General features: G+C 42.0%; 1 protein-coding gene across 1 annotated transcript in view; it reads left to right on the forward strand.

Annotated features, from left to right (window-relative positions):
- LOC135205347 (probable protein phosphatase 2C T23F11.1) overlaps positions 1 to 17,003 on the forward strand; it is a 107,134-nt gene that overhangs the window by 78,992 nt on the left and 11,139 nt on the right. Inside the window, exons 3-7 of the mRNA XM_064235808.1 lie at positions 2,791 to 2,888; positions 3,469 to 3,576; positions 4,053 to 4,278; positions 5,009 to 5,100; positions 16,213 to 16,383. Coding sequence (XP_064091878.1) covers positions 2,791 to 2,888; positions 3,469 to 3,576; positions 4,053 to 4,278; positions 5,009 to 5,100; positions 16,213 to 16,383 — 695 coding nt within the window. The remainder of the gene's footprint in view (positions 1 to 2,790; positions 2,889 to 3,468; positions 3,577 to 4,052; positions 4,279 to 5,008; positions 5,101 to 16,212; positions 16,384 to 17,003) is intronic.

Raw genomic sequence — 17,003 nt, forward strand, 5'->3', positions numbered from 1 at the left:
GTCTCTTCAGAATCTGAATGAAAACTACATTCTGGAGATGTAATTCAGTATTCGCCAACCACTACCTAAAAGAACGTCAGTATTACGTATGACGAGTGCTTCGCGTTAGGCCCGTACGTATCGGCGGATTCGGTGCTGGGGCAGGGAGCTGGAACATATCCTTAGTAGTTTTTTTTCCCCTTGTTTTTTTTTTTGGTAATTGAGTTCATATGGTTGTATGAAAAATGATGCAGGTAGGCATCTTTTTCGTTTCGTAATGCTAATAACATTAGTTTGGTTAGGTGATCGGATTTGGTTTGAAGCTCCCTGCGTTGGTAGTGGACAGGTTCTGTCATAGAAAGAGGGCGAACCCCCATTGACATGATCCGACTTGGATTCTACTAAGTAAGCGGATATCAAGTCCCATTAGTAGACCCAAAGAGTCTTTTCAGCTGTAGGTCACGCCCCGCTCCGCTGGTAGCGTCTTATGGCTATGCAGACTAATAGACAGTATCTATGAAGTCTTCAGCCTAAACAGGTAAGAACCAAGGTTATGTTTATCCTACAACAGGTGTTGTTTACCTTTTCTTTGTTATTTCTGTCTTGTACCCCTCCACCAAGGGTGTCAATCAGCTAAGTATATGTCTGACAGGAAAGTTCATGTACAAAAATGATATTGTTATTTTACAATAAAGTTTTGTACATACTTACCTGGCAGACATATACGATTGATGGCCCGCCCAGCCTCCCCTCAGGAGACAGGTATAAGAGAGAAAAAATCTGGCAAGAAAAGGTATGATGGTTCTTACCACCGCCTCCCAGCGGCGGGTAAAGGTAGATCACCTGACTACCTGTCGCGTTAGCCGCGAGTTTTTGAATTCTGTCGTGAACCGTCAGAGACGTAAGCTAAGTATATGTCTGCCAGGTAAGTATGTACAAAACTTTATTGTAAAATAACAATATCATATTTCCTTATTTTCCTCAAGAAGAATGTCATCTGGTTGTGTCAACTATTAAGGGATACCGCAGTATGTTGGCGGCGGTATTTCGGCATAGAGGCTAAATATATCCGATGATAAGGACCTGCATGATCTTTATTAGATCATTTGAAACCATTAAGCGTCCTCATGTAGTACCGAACTGGAATCTAGACGTAGTCCTACAATTCCTTGGATCGTCTAGATTCGAACCTCCTGGCTTAGCCTCTTTCAAGGATTTGACGAAGAAGGCTATCTTCCTTTTGGCCCTAGCTACAGCTAAGAGAGTGAGTGAGCTCCAAGCTATTGAGGGCAATGTAGGGTTTAAGGAAGATTCTATGGTGTGTTCATTTCTTCCAAGTTTCCTGGCAAAGAATGAAAAACCCATCACGCCCTTGGCCCAGGAGCTTTGAAGTTCGTAGTTTATCTTTTCTAGTAGGGGAAGAGCTGAAAGAACTCTTTGCCCTATGAGAATTATGAAGTATTTCCTTAAGAGGAAGGAACAACTTAAGGCTAATCAAGATGTGCTTTGGTGCTCCGTAAAGGACCCACTCGGCCCATGTCGAAGAATGCTCTTTCCTTTTTTCTGAGAAGCCTTATTACAGAGGCACATGTTGCCTGTAAGGAAGATCATTTTAGACTACTGAAAGTGAAAGCTCACGAGGTGAGAGCCATCGCAACTTCGCTTGCATTCAGAAAAAATATGTCTGTGCGGAACTTGATGGAGGCGACTTTTTGGAGATGCCAATCGGTTTTCGCAAACCACTACCTACGTGATGTAAAATCACATATGATAAATGCTTCGCCTTGGGTCCTTTCGTATCGGCGGATTCGGTGCTGGGGCAGGGAGCTGAAACTTATCCTGTGTAAATTTTTTATATGTTACCCTATATTTATATTGTTGTTTTTGGTTGTATGATAGAGGTTGCAGGAGGCACCTCTTTTTGTCGTAATATTAACCCTTTGTTTTTTGGTTAGGTGGTCTGGTGGGTTTTGGCTCCTTGCAGAGGTAGTGGTAATGGATCTGTTAGGTAAGCGGACAAGGTCCCTCTAACAGCAATCCGACTTGGATTCTACCACAATAGGGGATCACATATCCCAGTGGTAGATCCGAGAGTCTTTCAGCATCAGGTCACGTCCTAGCTGTAGCTCTCCAGGCAATGCAGACTCAGAGATAGTATCTATGAAGTCTTCATCCTGAAAAGGTGAGAACCAAGGTTTTTATATCCTACAACATTAGTTGTTTCCCGTCTTACCTGTATTATTGAGCTGTCTCTTACCCTCCACCAAGGGTGCCAATCAGCTAAGTATTATCTGTCAGGGAAGTTCATGTACAAAAATGATATTGTTAAACTACAATAAAGTTTTTGTACATACTTACCTGGCAGATATATACGATTAATGGCCCACCCAGCCTCCCCTCAGGAGACAGGTGGAAGAGAAAAATCTGACAAGCTTACGGGAGTGGTTCGTACATCCGCCACCCAGCGGCAGGTAAGGTAGACCACCTGACCTACCTGTCGCGTGTGCCGCGAGATTTGAAATTCTGTCGGGAACGTCGGAGACTATAGCTAAGTATATATCTGCCAGGTAAGTATGTACAAAACTTTATTGTAGTTTAACAATATCATTTTGTTTGCATAGTACATGTAAAGTGCATCTGAACTTCATACTCCAAGTAAAAGAAAATAAGTGTTTACACTTGATGTGGTAGATTTAGCTGGGATTTCACATGTAGTGTTAAGCTCATAAATTATGTATTAAGTACAAAATCACTACGTAGATTTTTATTGCATTAAAAAATTTTATGTAAACCCATCATAATCTCTTTCAGGTGCTAGAATTGCTCAGCATGCTGGCAAACATTTGCACAAATGTATTCTGAAGAGACCGGAATATAAAAGTGGTGATATCGAAAAAGCTATTAAACAGGTAAGATCTGATGTCTTGAAGGCAGAGCCAGTCACGTTTTTCCTCTTTTATTTGATCCAGATCTATAAATTTTCCCTGAGATTTTCAAGACATTCCCATTTGTCTTTGCCCTGTTGCCTCCACGTGTACCACATCTTTGACTGCTTTGACCTCTCCTTTTCTCACTGCATGTTTAAACTGTATCAGTGTGAGATGTCAGTTGTTTATTGTCTTGCCTCTGATACCATATCTTTCAGCAACTCCCTCTTTTGCAATATGATCTTCTCAGCTCACTGTTCACAGACTCCCCGGGTCATAAAAGCAAAGGCTTTGTACATGTCAGCTATTTTTTGCTTCGTGTATGTGTAGCAGTGAGATGTTCATATTTCCTAATATAATCCAGTAACTTCTTTTCATTCTACCAAGGCATTTCCACATAATGGCCAGTTACTAATACACTAACAAATTGCTGTAATTTTAAAGTATTTCCTTCACCCTTTGAATGAAAGCAGAAGCATTTTAGTGATGTGACTAAAGCTGTACTGTTGCACTTTCACTTGTGTATATAAAACAGTATGTAATTGATAACTGCTCTTTTCAGGGATTCCTGGATCTTGACTGTTTTATGCAGACAGATGAAGTACTGAAAGATGAGCTAGCTGGTACCACAGCCATTTGCTGCCTTCTGCGCGATGGCAAAGTTTATTGCGTAAGTACTATCTTGTAGGGCTTTTTTATGTAAACTACTAAGATTTTTTCCAGGTTCATGGTAATCAATGTATTTCTTTGCAGAAACTGAATTAAGATGGGTTTATGCAAAATAATCTATATTTCTCTCCGTTACTAAAATTAAGGCAAGCTGGACTGATAATTGTTTGTCTGACCAACAAATACATTTAATTCAACTCTGAACTTTAAAACCAGGCAGTTTTTGTTTTGACACCACAATCAGGTTTGCTGGTGTTTGAAAAAAATTTTGCATTATTGATGTGTATCATAGCTTGCAGGAGATAACCATGTACACACTAATTAGTTGATTGTTGTACTGTATTCATTTGATTTCTATTATGTAGTTGTACCCCCATCTAGAGGCAGGACATCAGGTAAACCATACATTAAAGAGGGGTGTGCGTAATGCACAGAAGTGAATATCTTTTGTATACTTCACAGTCCCTTATTTTGCAGGGTAACGTAGGTGATTCACGGGCCGTAGCAAGTGTCGCAGGGCGAGTAGAGGAACTCAGCAGTGACCATAAACCGAGCTTAGCATCCGAGCAGCAGCGCATCACTGCAGCAGGAGGCTGGGTTGAGCTCAACAGAGTGAATGGAAACCTAGCTTTGTCGAGAGCCCTTGGTGATTTCGTCTTCAAAAAGAATGAACTAAAAGGTCCAGAAGATCAAATAGTCACAGGTATATATATAATACTGACTATTTATTGTATTCTTACAGAACTATTACTGTACTCTTGTCATGTAAGTCTGTGTTAAGCTCACTCCTTGCAACATTGATTATTTTGAAGTTGTGTTGCCATTTTCTGAATGTGGAACACAGGTACAGAACTGAATTTGTAAATGTTTTTGGGGAATTTATTTAAACTTAATTTTCATTACTGTTAATTGTCAGAAATGTTAAGGGACTGCCTGTATTAACTGAGTACAGTATATCATACTCACGAAGGCATATTTAACTTTTAATTTTAAAATAATTGAGATTCAAATTGTTTAGGTACCCATGCAGCATTCGTGTAACCTTGACCACTTTTGGCAATTGCAGATAATTAGTGATTTTCTACTCAAGAAGTGAGTCTTGGTTCCTTGTGAAAGGTGTTGCAATTGATTAAAAGTTGTATTTTCACCACTGAAGATTATATGCATTATCCCTTGACCTCTTTTGGATAAACCTTATGCTAATCTAAAAAAGAAACTTGATGGTCTGGTTAGGTTGTTTACAATAATTGTTTAGTGTTACTAAACTTCGAGTGTACAGTACACCAAAAGTGTACTATACACTCAAGTTTGCAGAGCTCCATTCAAGAATGGTTCCTTGTCATAAGATAGTACTCAAAAGTACTGCCATCGATACTTTATATCCTGTTCATTATGAATGACGACCCCACTTACAAAGTTTTACATCCTTCCAGCTAATCCTGATGTTGAAGCCCGAGAAATATCAGATGAGTGGGAGTTTATACTAATTGCTTGCGATGGTATCTGGGATGTCATGACGAATCAGGTATGTATTTTAGGTATTCTTGTTTTTGTACATGAACTTCCCTGCCAGATATATACTTAGCTTAGGTCTCTGACGTCACGACAGAAAATTCAAAACTCGCGGCACACGCTACAGGTAGGTCAGGTGATCTACCTTACCCGCCGCTGGGTGGCGGATGTAAGAACCAGTCCCCCTTTCTTGTCAGATTATTTTCTGTCGCCGGCTGGACAACACCTGTTGTTCAGTCCTTACGATAGTTAAATTCTTTCTCGTTGCCGACGATTTGGATTTTGGTGAAGTACCCTTTGTTTGTTGGCTTGGCATACGCTTTTTGGATTGTTATTTGGATTTTTCTTTTGGATTTCTCTTAGAATTAATAATCATGGATGATTCTGAAGTTAAGAAATCTAGTTTATTTAGGGTTTGTTCAGTGAAGGAATGTAAAGTAAGGCTTCCTAAAGCTGCATTAGATCCTCACTCTGTATGTACGTCTTGTAGAGGGAATGAATGCTCTTTTATTAACCCTTGCAAAGAGTGTGAGAATTTGGATGAGGATGGTTGGAAGGCTCTTTCTTCTTATGTGAGAAAGTTAGAGAAGGATAGGGCGCGCAAGGCTTCTTCAAGGAGCTCTAGTATATCGAGGGTGAGTAAAGTTGACGCTGAGAATCCTGTAGTAGAAGTAGTTCCTTCTCCGGTTTCAGCCCCTGCGCCCAGCTTTGAACCCGAAGATTCGTTTTCGGAAGATTGCTTCCGGAGAGCCTCGATCAGGAGTAAGGAGAGCCTCGCTCGCTCTCGACAAGGTAAGAGTGATGATAGTGCAAGTGATCAGTGCAGTGCCCCTAGTGCAGTGGAGGGTACGTCTGACCGGCTCACTAACGCTTCCAGGCCTAGACCTCTTCCAGACTCCCAGACCCAGAGGAGAAAGTCGAAAGCCGCAGAAGGTTAGGGAGAACCCCCACCGGTCAGGCGCCCCTCGGTCAGATCCTGTTGCTCGTTCCCAGGCTGCCTTGGTGATCGAGCCAAGAAGGAGTTTTTGCGCCAGTGCTTCTCGTCTTCTTCTTCGCCTTCTCCTCAGCGTAGATGGAGCGCCTCGGAGTCGTCTCGCCCTCTCAAGAGGCCCTGTAAAGCTCCTTGCGCCCTTCCTTCCAGCCCCGAATCCTTCGCGGAAGAACCAGAAGTGTAACGCAAGAGAGCCAAGATTTCGTCTGTTTACGCTTCTCCTGTTCGGTCTCGGACTTCGTCTCCTGTAGAGGAGTTTAAGAGGTCTCCTGCGCGTATCCTGGCGGGTCTGCAGGCGCAGATTGCGGCTTTAGCGGAGTCCATTGCCGGGACTTCTCATCGTCGGAAGGACGCCTCTCTTCCGGTGAAGAAGTCTAAGAACGTTCCTTCTGCTAGATCTCCTCCGGCTAGAGAAGTTTTTGAGCCTCGTAGCAAGGAAGTCAGAAGTGCAGGCTGAAGTTCAGGATCAATCTCCGAGTAGGCTCTCCTCTCCCCTCCCCAGCAAGAGTTGTGAGCATGTCAGGCGTAAGGAGCCGACAGGCTCTCTCTCAGGATTTCCGCTCCTCTTCAGTTAGGCGTCAAGAACTTGACAGACGTCAAGAGCCTCGTTTTCGTCAGGAGCGAAGGAAGAGTTCTTCGCCTGGTGGCCACTCTCCTTTTGACGGACGCTCGGAGCCTAGTAGGCGCCAAGAGCCTAATAGGCGCCAAGAGCCTTGTAGGCGCCAATGGAAGCATTCTTCTCCGTTGGATCACTCCCGATTGGATAGGCGCTCAGAGCCTTGTAAGCGCCGCGCTTCTGACAGGGAATCCTCTCGTGGATCTCTCCCCGTGGCAGGCGTCAAGAACCTGCTAGGGGTTTTGAGCCTGATAGGCACCAAGAGCCTGGCAGGCGTATTGAGATGCAGGCGCCTAGAGCCTAGCAGGCGCAGAGAGCCTGATAGGCGCTCTCCCTTATCCAGACGCTCTTCTGTGGATATAGACTTTGTTTCCGACAGGCGAGCTTCCACTAGTAGGCGTTCTCCTAGTAGGCGCTCCCCAAGTAGGCGCTCTCCTAGTAGGCGCTCCCCAATTAGGCGCTCCCCAAGTAGGCTCTCTCCTAGGAGGCGCTCTCCAAGTAGGCGCTCTCCTGGTAGGCGCTCTCCAAGTAGGCGCTCTCCTGGTAGGAGTTCTCCTAGTAGGCGCTCTCCATGTAAGCGCTCTCCCAGTGGATTTTCTCCCGAGTAGGCGCTCTCCAAGGATTAGCTCTCCTCCGGGCAGTAGAACTTCTAAACATCATTCTTCGGAAGAATTTCTTGGGGATTCTGAGGAAGATTTGCCCAAGGATGCTTCGGTGTTCTTATATAAGAGCTGACCGACCTCCTCTTTGCAAGATTTTGGGGAGTCCTCTTTCGGCCGTTGCTCCTCCGTCTCCTCCGTCCTTATTTTCTACGACCAATACGGCTAAGAAGTCTTCAGTCGTTAAGATGAAGCCGACAGTGTCGATGAAGAAGGCTCTTTAAGAACTTTGACGACGGTGGTTGGTATCAAAAGAATAGAAAGGCAAGACCGTTTTTTCTTTTCCCCCGTCCTTTTCCCCCAAACAAAACCCTGACGGTTAAGATGGGGTTTTGGTACAAGTCAGGAAGACCCTTTGGGTCTGACTCTTCCCTCTTCAGCAGACTCGGACTTCTCTTCGTTGGTTGATTCCGCTCGTCGCTCGGCGCTTAATTCTTCGAAGACGACGTGGGGTATGAGCGAGTTGGATCACCTTCTGAAGGGAATGTTGTTTTCCGAGTCTTAGAAGTTTTTAACTTTCTTGACTGGACCCTTGGAGTCTTGGCTTAAGAGGACTCAAGAGCAAGACACACTTTCACCTGAAGACCTTCACGCAGTTCTGTCTTGTATGGACAAGGCAGTAGAGAGATGGATCCGGGGAGATTGCTTCACTTTTTGGTGCAGGAGTAGTAAAGAAGAGGGCCGTTTTTCTGCTCTTTTCTTACCAAGGCTGTTTCTCGCACAGAGAGCTTCCTTGTTGTATTCCCAACTTTTCTCCGCAACTCTCCCGAAGAAGATAATAATGACATCTCCAGCTCGTTGTCAGCAAAAGCGACGCAGGATATGCTGGCTCGCTCTGCTAGAATCCGAAACCTTCGTTCCAACATAAGACGAAGAAGGAGACTCAGAGTAGGCAAGAACCCTTTCGAGGAGGCCCTTCGTCTCGCTCTTCTTCCTCCAGAGGTTCGAGACCACCTAGAAGAGGAAGGACCTTCTCTCGGTCTTTATTAGGGCCAAGAAGTAGCTCTTGTGTCCTCCAGACAACTGTGGGTGCCAGACTTCTGAACTTTGCAGATGTCTGGGCACGAAAGGGGGCGGACAACTGGTCCCTCGCTATCATCAAGAGGGATACCTCATTCCCTTTATCTCGAGACCACCTTTGACCACCACTCCAAGGGAACTGGTGGCCAAATACAAGACCCACTAATGAATCAAGCCCTCGCTCTAGCAGTAGAGCTAGTTAGAGAAAGAGGCAATAGAGATGGTTCAGGACCCTCTTTCCGCGGGTTTCTACAACCGTCTGTTCCTAGTTCCCAAGAACTCAGGAGGATGGAGGCCGGTTCTGCACGTAAGCGCCCTGAATGTCTTTGTGAAGAAGAGGAAGTTCGCTATGGAGGCGACTTCATTAGTCTTAGCAGCTCTTCGTCCCGGGGACTGGATGGTGTCACTGGACCTTCAGGACGCTTACTTCCATGTGCCGATCCATCCTTCTTCTCGCAAATTTCTCAGGTTCATGTGGGGAGGGAACATTTTTCAGTTCAGGGCCCTATGCTTCGGCCTTTCACTTTGGCCCCCCCCTTTTCCCGTATTCACAGGGCTAATGAAGAATCAAGTTGCTCATTTGGTGCTTCATCTCGAGGGAGTGAGGATTTTCCACTCTACTTGGACGATTGGCTTATCATGGCCAAATCCAAGGAGAAATGTCTGGAGGACTTACGATTGACGTTGAATCTAGCAGCTTCTCTGGGTTTTTTTGCTAGTGAATTTCGAGAAGTCACAGCTAATCCCCAGTCAAGAGCGTATCTATCTGGGGATTCTGATGACTTCTCAGGTTTTTCGGCGTATCCTTCCCCCCCCAGAGAGGATAACCCGAGGTTCGGAGAAGGTAGCAACTCTTTCTAGAGAAAGATGTATGCACAGCGAGGGAGTGGATGAGTCTGTTGGGGACATCTCCTCGCTGGAGCAATTCGTTTCTCTGGGGAGGTTGCACCTCAGACCCATACAGTTCTTCCTGGCGAGGAACTGGAATCGAAGATCTCAAGGTCTGGACTTTGCGTTCAAGATTTCGCAAGAGATAAAGGAGGATCTACGTTGGTGGCTAGACCCTCTACTGTTCAAGGAAGGCCTTTCCTTGCAGGTTCGGAACCCCAGCCTAGTGTTATATGCAGACGCTTCGGACATAGGTTGGGGAGCTACTCTCGGGTCGAGAGAAGTGTCCAGGCACCATGGATGGGGGATCAGGTGTCCTGGCACATCAACAAGAAAGAGCTAAACAGCGATTTGGTTAGCTCTCAAAACCTTCGAACCCCCTCGTAAGGAAAATCAGTTCAGATCAACTCGGACAACATCGCAGCCCTGGCTTACATTCGGAAACAGGGGGGGACTCACTCTTTCTCCCTGTACGAGACAGCGAGATCGCTCCTCCTGTGGTCAGGAAAGGAAGGATAAGTCTTCTCACCAGGTTCGTACAGGGAGAAAGAAATGTCAGAGCGGATCTGCTAAGCAGAAGGAATCAAGTCCTTTCTTCAGAGTGGACTCTGCACTCGGACATATGCCAGGAGCTGTGGAGGACGTGGGGCAGGCCCCATCTCGATCTCTTTGCGACCTCCAGGAATGCGAGGATAGATCTATACTGCTCCCCTATTGCGGACCCAAGAGCAGTGGCAATAGATGCATTCCTGATGGATTGGAAAAACCTGGATCTTTACGCGTTCCCACCTTTCAAGATTCTAGGGGAAACGTTAAGGAAGTTCGCAGCTTCAGAGGGAGCAAGGATGACTTTGATAGCTCCGTTCTGGCCCGCCCACGACTGGTTCACAGAGGTACTGGAATGGCTGGTGGATGTTCCAAGATCCCTACCACTAAGAGTCGATCTGCTCAAACAGCCCCACTTCGACAGGTTTCACAAAAACCTCCCCGCTCTCAGTCTGACTGGATTCAGACTATCAAGAGTCTCGTCAGAGCTAAGGGCTTTTCGGCAAAGTCTGCAAGGGCTATTGCCAATGCACGTAGACCTTCCACATCTAGAGTCTACCAGTCGAAGTGGGATGTTTTTCGACGTTGGTGCAGGACTCATAAAGTTTCCTCCTCCAGTAACCTCTGTGACTCAGATAGCAGATTTCCTTATCTTCCTGAGGAAAAAATGCGGGTTAGTAGTCTCCACCATCAAGGGCTACAGGAGCATGCTTTCCTCAGTTTTTCGTCCTAGAGGATTAAACATATCCGAAGACAAGGACCTCCATGATTTAATCAAATCTTTTGAGACGGTTAAAAGAACCTCCTCCTTAGTTCCTAGCTGGAATCTAGATGTCGTGCTGCTCTTCCTGAGGTCCTCAAGGTTCGAACCTCCCCATACAGCTTCGTTCAGAGACCTTTCGATGAAGACTTTTTCTCTGTGCGTTAGCTTCAGCGAAGAGGGTCAGCGAGCTGCAGGCTCTAGAAGGTGAGGTAGGTTTCCAAGGAGGCTCCGCGGTTTGCTCTTTTCTTCCGGCTTTCCTAGCCAAAAATGAAAACCTTCTTCACCGTTGTCCCAGGAGCTTCGAAATTAAAAGCTTATCCTCCATTAGTTGGGACAGAGAGGAGAGATCTCTTGCCCGGTGAGAAGCCTGAATTTTATCTTCAGGAGGAAGAGAAGACTTGCTGCTAATGAGAGCAATCTCTGGTGCTCTGTAAGGGACCCCAGTAGGCCCTTATCTAAAAATGCCCTCTCATTCTTTATCAGGAAGGTTATTAGAGAAGCCCACACTTCATGCAATCAGCAACAGTTTAGTCTTCTGAAAGTCAAGGCGCACAAAGTAAGGGCCATCGCGACGTCTTTGGCTTTCAAGAAGAAGTCATTGCAAAACCTCATGAAGGCCACTTTTTGGAGGTGTGAATCAGTCTTCTCCAATCACTACCTAAAAGACGTATCGATTACGTATGAAAAGTGTTTTGGGCTAGGCCCTTACGTATCGGCGGATTCAGTGCTGGGGCAGGGAGCTGAAACACATCCTTTTTAATCTTTTTCCCAGTTAGTTGTAATTTTGAGTTTTTGGTTGTACGAAGGAGGTTGCAGGAGGCAGCTCCTTCTTTCGTATACTAATATTAGTATTTGGTTAGGTGATCGGTTGTGCTTGAGGCTCCTTGCAATTGGTAGTGATAGGCTCTGGCATGTAAGCAGGTTGATCCCCATTGACCAGACCCTGCTTGGATTCTGCCAAGTAAGTGGACTCAGTTCCCATTGGTAGACCCAAAGAGTTCTTCAGCCATAGGTCACGCCCTCGCTGAGACTCTAGGCAACGCAGACTAATAGACAGTAACTATGAAGTCTTCTGCCTAAATCAGGTAAGAACCAGAGGTTTATATTTTTTATTCCTTTAACATGTGTTGTCCCCACTTTCTAGGTGAGTATGTGTCTCTTTCCCTCCACCAAGGGTGTCAATTCAGCTAAGTATATCTGGCAGGGAAGTTCATGTACAAAAATGATATTGTTAGTATACAATAAAGTTTTGTACATACTTACCTGGCAGATATATACGATTGATGGCCCGCCCAGCCTCCCCTCAGGAGACAGGTGGAAGAAAATAATCTGACAAGAAAGGGGGACTGGTTCTTACATCCGCCACCCAGCGGCGGGTAAGGTAGATCACCTGACCTACCTGTAGCGTGTGCCGTGAGTTTTGAATTTTCTGTCGTGACATCAGAGACCTAAGCTAAGTATATATCTGCCAGGTAAGTATGTACAAAACTTTATTGTATACTAACAATATCATTTTTACAAGAGATGAAGAGTGTGTGTTAGTGTCTGCTGGGCTCTTCAAGCACCAGAAGAACTGGCAGACCCTGACCTGCTTGTATTAGAGCCGTGAGGTGGTGTGTGGAGACTGAAATTAGTGGAGATTTGTGGAAGCTCAAATCACAGGAAAGGCTTGAGTGGCAGAATTTCATAGAATTTGCATCACGCAACAAAGGAATTTATCACTGTGTATTCTAACAACTTCAGGATTACTGATTTTTGTATAGTATGCAGTATGTATTAGATATTTGGAAAGGTCAAGGTCTGGCTGCAGAACTTTTGTGGGAGTTGGGGGCCAGTGTGTGGATTGCTCAGCCTTGCTGGAGCTATGCAGCTTCTTTATGCTCTCGTTAATTATTTGTGCATGTATAGTGTTTGAGTATTCAATAGAGTAGCAAAATAAAAAATTACAAGGCAATTTCATATAAACATACTGATATAAGGTTTAACACAACACAAATCATTAAATATTGTACAGTAGAGACCCGGTTCACGACCGTATTAGAACTCGACATAATCGTATTTCGCCACTAAATTTCCCAATAAACTTTGTATCTGTTTTCAACCAAAAAACCAGTTTCCGACCCCTGACCATATGATGTTTGTAAACAAAACTGTTTCCGCCAGCCGCCGCTAGTTGGCGTCATCCAGTGCTACCAAATGTAGCATAATTTCATGTTTTTTAGCATAATTTTGACCCAAGAATTGGAGCTTAGCATAATTTCTTTCACACTATGCTTCTTATTGTTCTAGTACAATTTTAGAATGTATTTTTCACTAAAATTTTAAATAAAATGCAGAAAATTCCTCAATTTCATACACAGCTACAGTGAATGTATCTTCAAGTGAAATTGCCTCAAAAGCAGCACTAACAATGAGTTTAATTGCTAAGTTTGAACCCAACTAAGGAATGTTAAATTTTGTGAATATAAATAAATACTCACAGTGGCATGACAAACGATCAGTAAAGTGTTAATAATGTTTTTTCTTCATGAGTAAAGAATTACTTTTTTTCCTTTTTTAAGTTTTATTTTTTTTCAGTAGTTTATCAAAATTTTAATTATGTTTGAAGTGATTTTCACACAATTTCCAAGTATTTATTCATTGTGTATGTGATCTGTTAAAGAAAAATAGTGTTTCAGTGGCATGATAATGATCAAGTAAATAAGTACGTATGTTTTTCTTCTTGAGTAGAGACTGGTTTTGTTTTGTTTACCTTTTTTTTTAGTTTTAATTTTTCAGTAATATCAGTAAAATAACAAAATGTTATATTTGAAGTAATTTTCACACATTTTCAAGTATTTATTAATTGTGTTATGTGACCTGTTAAAGAAAAATGGTTCTGAGTGGCATGATAATGATGCAGTAATAAGTTAAAATTTGTTGTTTTTCTTCACATTTGTATGTGTGATCTTCACACATTTGTCAAATAGTATAATAGTGATTGCATATCAAATAGTGTACTAGTGATTGCGTATGTGATCTATTAAAGAAAAATGGTGTTTTATTACGAGTTTCCTAACATGTAAAGATCATCAAATTATTAGTTATAATATTGTCTGTTCGTCACTTTGTATCATTTCACCTAATATATAAATGTTTTAAATTTCCATTATCGTTGTTTTAGCTCAAATGTATTAGAGAAATGAGATAATGGTAGATTAATAGCATAATTCTGGCACAAAATTGCACCATATTTGGTTCATAAATTCTGCTTGGACCGACTAGCATAATTTAGCAAAATGTTGGTAACACTGGTGACGCCACTCGGCATTGTTTAAAGTCCGCAACTAATGTTTGCAAACATTCAAACAGTGTTGTGTCTTGTACACCTTGCGCGCATTTCGTTTGCTTTTTCGTGTATCAACTCTATACGCAGTTACCTTTTGATTCATCATGGGTCCCAACATTACGACTGGCTATCTATTAAAACCTTTTGCTATTGTTAATCTCTGAAATAATGTAAAAGTGTTTACATGGCATCTCGCGTTTTTCCTTCTTCAAAATGTTTCCATCATTTCCAACTCCAAAATAAACCTTTAGTTTCGTCTATCCTCTCCTGCTCTGCATGAAAGTGATGAGCGAAAAAAGATTAATCAAGCACCCTTGCTTGATTTTTTTTTCAAGCGTAATATCTAAAACCATGCTCCACACTTTGAGCGCGCATTTCAGTAGCAAATGCAAATACGTATTTAAGTTTGTTAGGTTTGGAGTAAAGGCAATGTTATGTATGGAGGTTACATGTGCGGTTCGGTAGCGAATGCAATCTTTAAGCTTTGTTAAGCTTGCCGGTAAAGAAGAAGTTAGTCATAGCTTATATCAGAGAAGCCACTATGCCATATTAAGTGCGTAGTAATTAAGAAATTAAGAATCTTTGATGTCGTACTGTAATACGTCAATGTTTACGTGTAAGATTTTGGTAGTGAAACCAGTTACATGCGTAACATGTTCGGTTCGGTAGCAACGCAATCTAAGCTTTTTAAGCGTGCCGGTAAAGAAGAGCTTAGCCTTAGGTTAACTCAGAATCTGCTAACGGTATACATTAATTATAGAAATTAAGTAGATTCTTTTATATCTACTGTAAAAATACGTCATTGTTTACGTGTAAAATTTGGTAGTGAAACCACTGTCACATACGTAACGTGTGCCGTTCGGTAGCGAATGCAATCTTAATCTTTGTTAAGCTTGCTGGTAAAGAGGAGGTTAGCCTTAGCTTAATCAGAGAAGCCACTATGGTATAGAATAATTATAGAAATTAAGAAGATTCTTTTATGTCTACTGTAAAAAGACGTCAATGTTTACGTATGAGGTCTGGTAGTCACACAGTTTACATATGCAACGCGTGCGCGGTAACGAACGCCAATCTGTATGCTTCGTTTATAAGCGTCCTCGTAAAAAAAAAAAAAAAAAAAAAAGAGAAAAGAGGTTAGCTTGATATTAAACTCAAGAGATGCTGGTACATAATGATATTGGATAATTTGCCGTAAAAGACGCACCTTTTTTATAAGGACATTTATGAAACAAAATCGTTAGTATCATAACATTACATTTACTGAAAGATAATTTTCAAGCAATTTTGTATCAGTTTGCAGTCGACTCCGTAAAAGATTTACCATAAAATTAATATCGAATGTAAACGTTTTCTAGGCTTATAGCAAGATATGGTTTGTTTACTACCATAGTCCCGATATAAACCACCAGGGCTGCGCTATGTGTTTGTTTACGTCCTTAAATGCTGACTTACTGTCTGGCAAATTTTTTGCAAGTTTTTGATAATATGAATTGGGTTTAATTTTAATAGTCTATTAATTTACTGTAATAATTAGACTTGCTTTTCAATGTTTTTATTATGTTAGCAACACGTTTTTATGCACTACGTTCTACTTACTATTTACCTAGGTACCTATGGCGCTTGGTCAACAATCGGTTGGACGTAGACTATGCTAGTTTTTCTTTTATACTGTATATTATCATTTAAAATTATAAATATAACGTTTAACATGATATTTATTTAACTTTTAACTTATTTAGTTGTAATTTACATGTATGTATTGTATAAAAGGCAGGTTAGGGTATAACTGATGGTCAAGAACGGATTAATCCATTTTCAGTTATTTCTTATGGGTAAAACTTGATTCAGTTCTCGAAATAATCGAATTTCGACGCTCCTTCTGGAACGAATTATCGTCGAGAACCGAGGCTCTACTGTATAAGATTAACAAAAGTGTAATGGATGACTTATACAGAACCTTCTGCCTGAATTTTCATCTAGACTAGGTTTCCATTTATGTCTTTCCATATTGATCACCCAAGCCTTCCCATTGGTTAGTGCTGTAATTTTCTTTTCTCACCACATGCCAAAACCATCTCCCCATGTTATATTTCATTCTGTTTTCTCTCTATAACTGGCCCCTCAATTAGGAGGAACTTCTGGACGCACTCTTTCAGCTAGTTTATTATATTCGCTGCTGAAAAGGCTCAACCATTTCATCTTCTTTCATTAATGTCATATTTGCTTTTCATGATGTAGAGTGATTCACAAGGAACTGAAGCTGTCTTAGAGTTTGTAAATTGTTATTGAACAAGAACAATTTTTTTTTTTCTAGGAAGTCGTTGATTTTGTTAGAATGCGTTTAGCCCAAGGCATGGAGCCAGAAGATATCTGTGAAGATCTAATGACAAGGTGTTTAGCGCCGGACTGTCAGATGGGAGGGCTAGGCTGTGATAACATGACGGTGGTGTTAGTCTGCTTTACGCATTCAGGATCTTGGCGTGAGGTAAGGTGTTCTTTCAGGGGGTTTTCTTCCCTTTTGTAGATTAAATAAGCAGTGCTTGTTATGAAACTGAACAAGTTTTAAGGTACAATTTCATAAATATTTTATTTCATCATCAAAAGTCTTGCTATATTCAGGTATCTTATTTTTAAAGTGCAGACTATATCGGCTTGACAGTTCCATGCAGATTGTGTTTTCAGGCTTTCAGATATTTGAACAATTTTGAACATAGCAGGAAAGGATAGTAAATGTAAAAAATAAAATTCTGCAAGCCTTCTATCAGTAATATACACAAATACTTTGCCGTAATAGTAGAATTTTTTTTTTTTTTTTTTTATTACTTATTGCAAGAGGACCCTCCATTTTCATATGCTTAGTGTCCAAACATTATAAGTTTTTTCCATACTTTTAATTTTACTGGTTTTCTCAGTTTCACCATTTTCCAAGGGATCTCTCTTATCAACTGCTTGTCAGCTGTTTCATCTTTGGTAACCTTTGGATATTTTTTTAGTACATAGCATGACTGATAAATATTGTACATAGACCAGGCATCAAAACACCAAGATCATTCCCATTTGAGATAATCATTGAAAATCATTGGCTTCATTAAGCATTACTGCTCT

The sequence above is a fragment of the Macrobrachium nipponense genome, chromosome 49 (genome assembly GCF_015104395.2).
Source record: "Macrobrachium nipponense isolate FS-2020 chromosome 49, ASM1510439v2, whole genome shotgun sequence".
Classification (NCBI taxonomy): Eukaryota; Metazoa; Arthropoda; class Malacostraca; order Decapoda; family Palaemonidae; genus Macrobrachium; species Macrobrachium nipponense.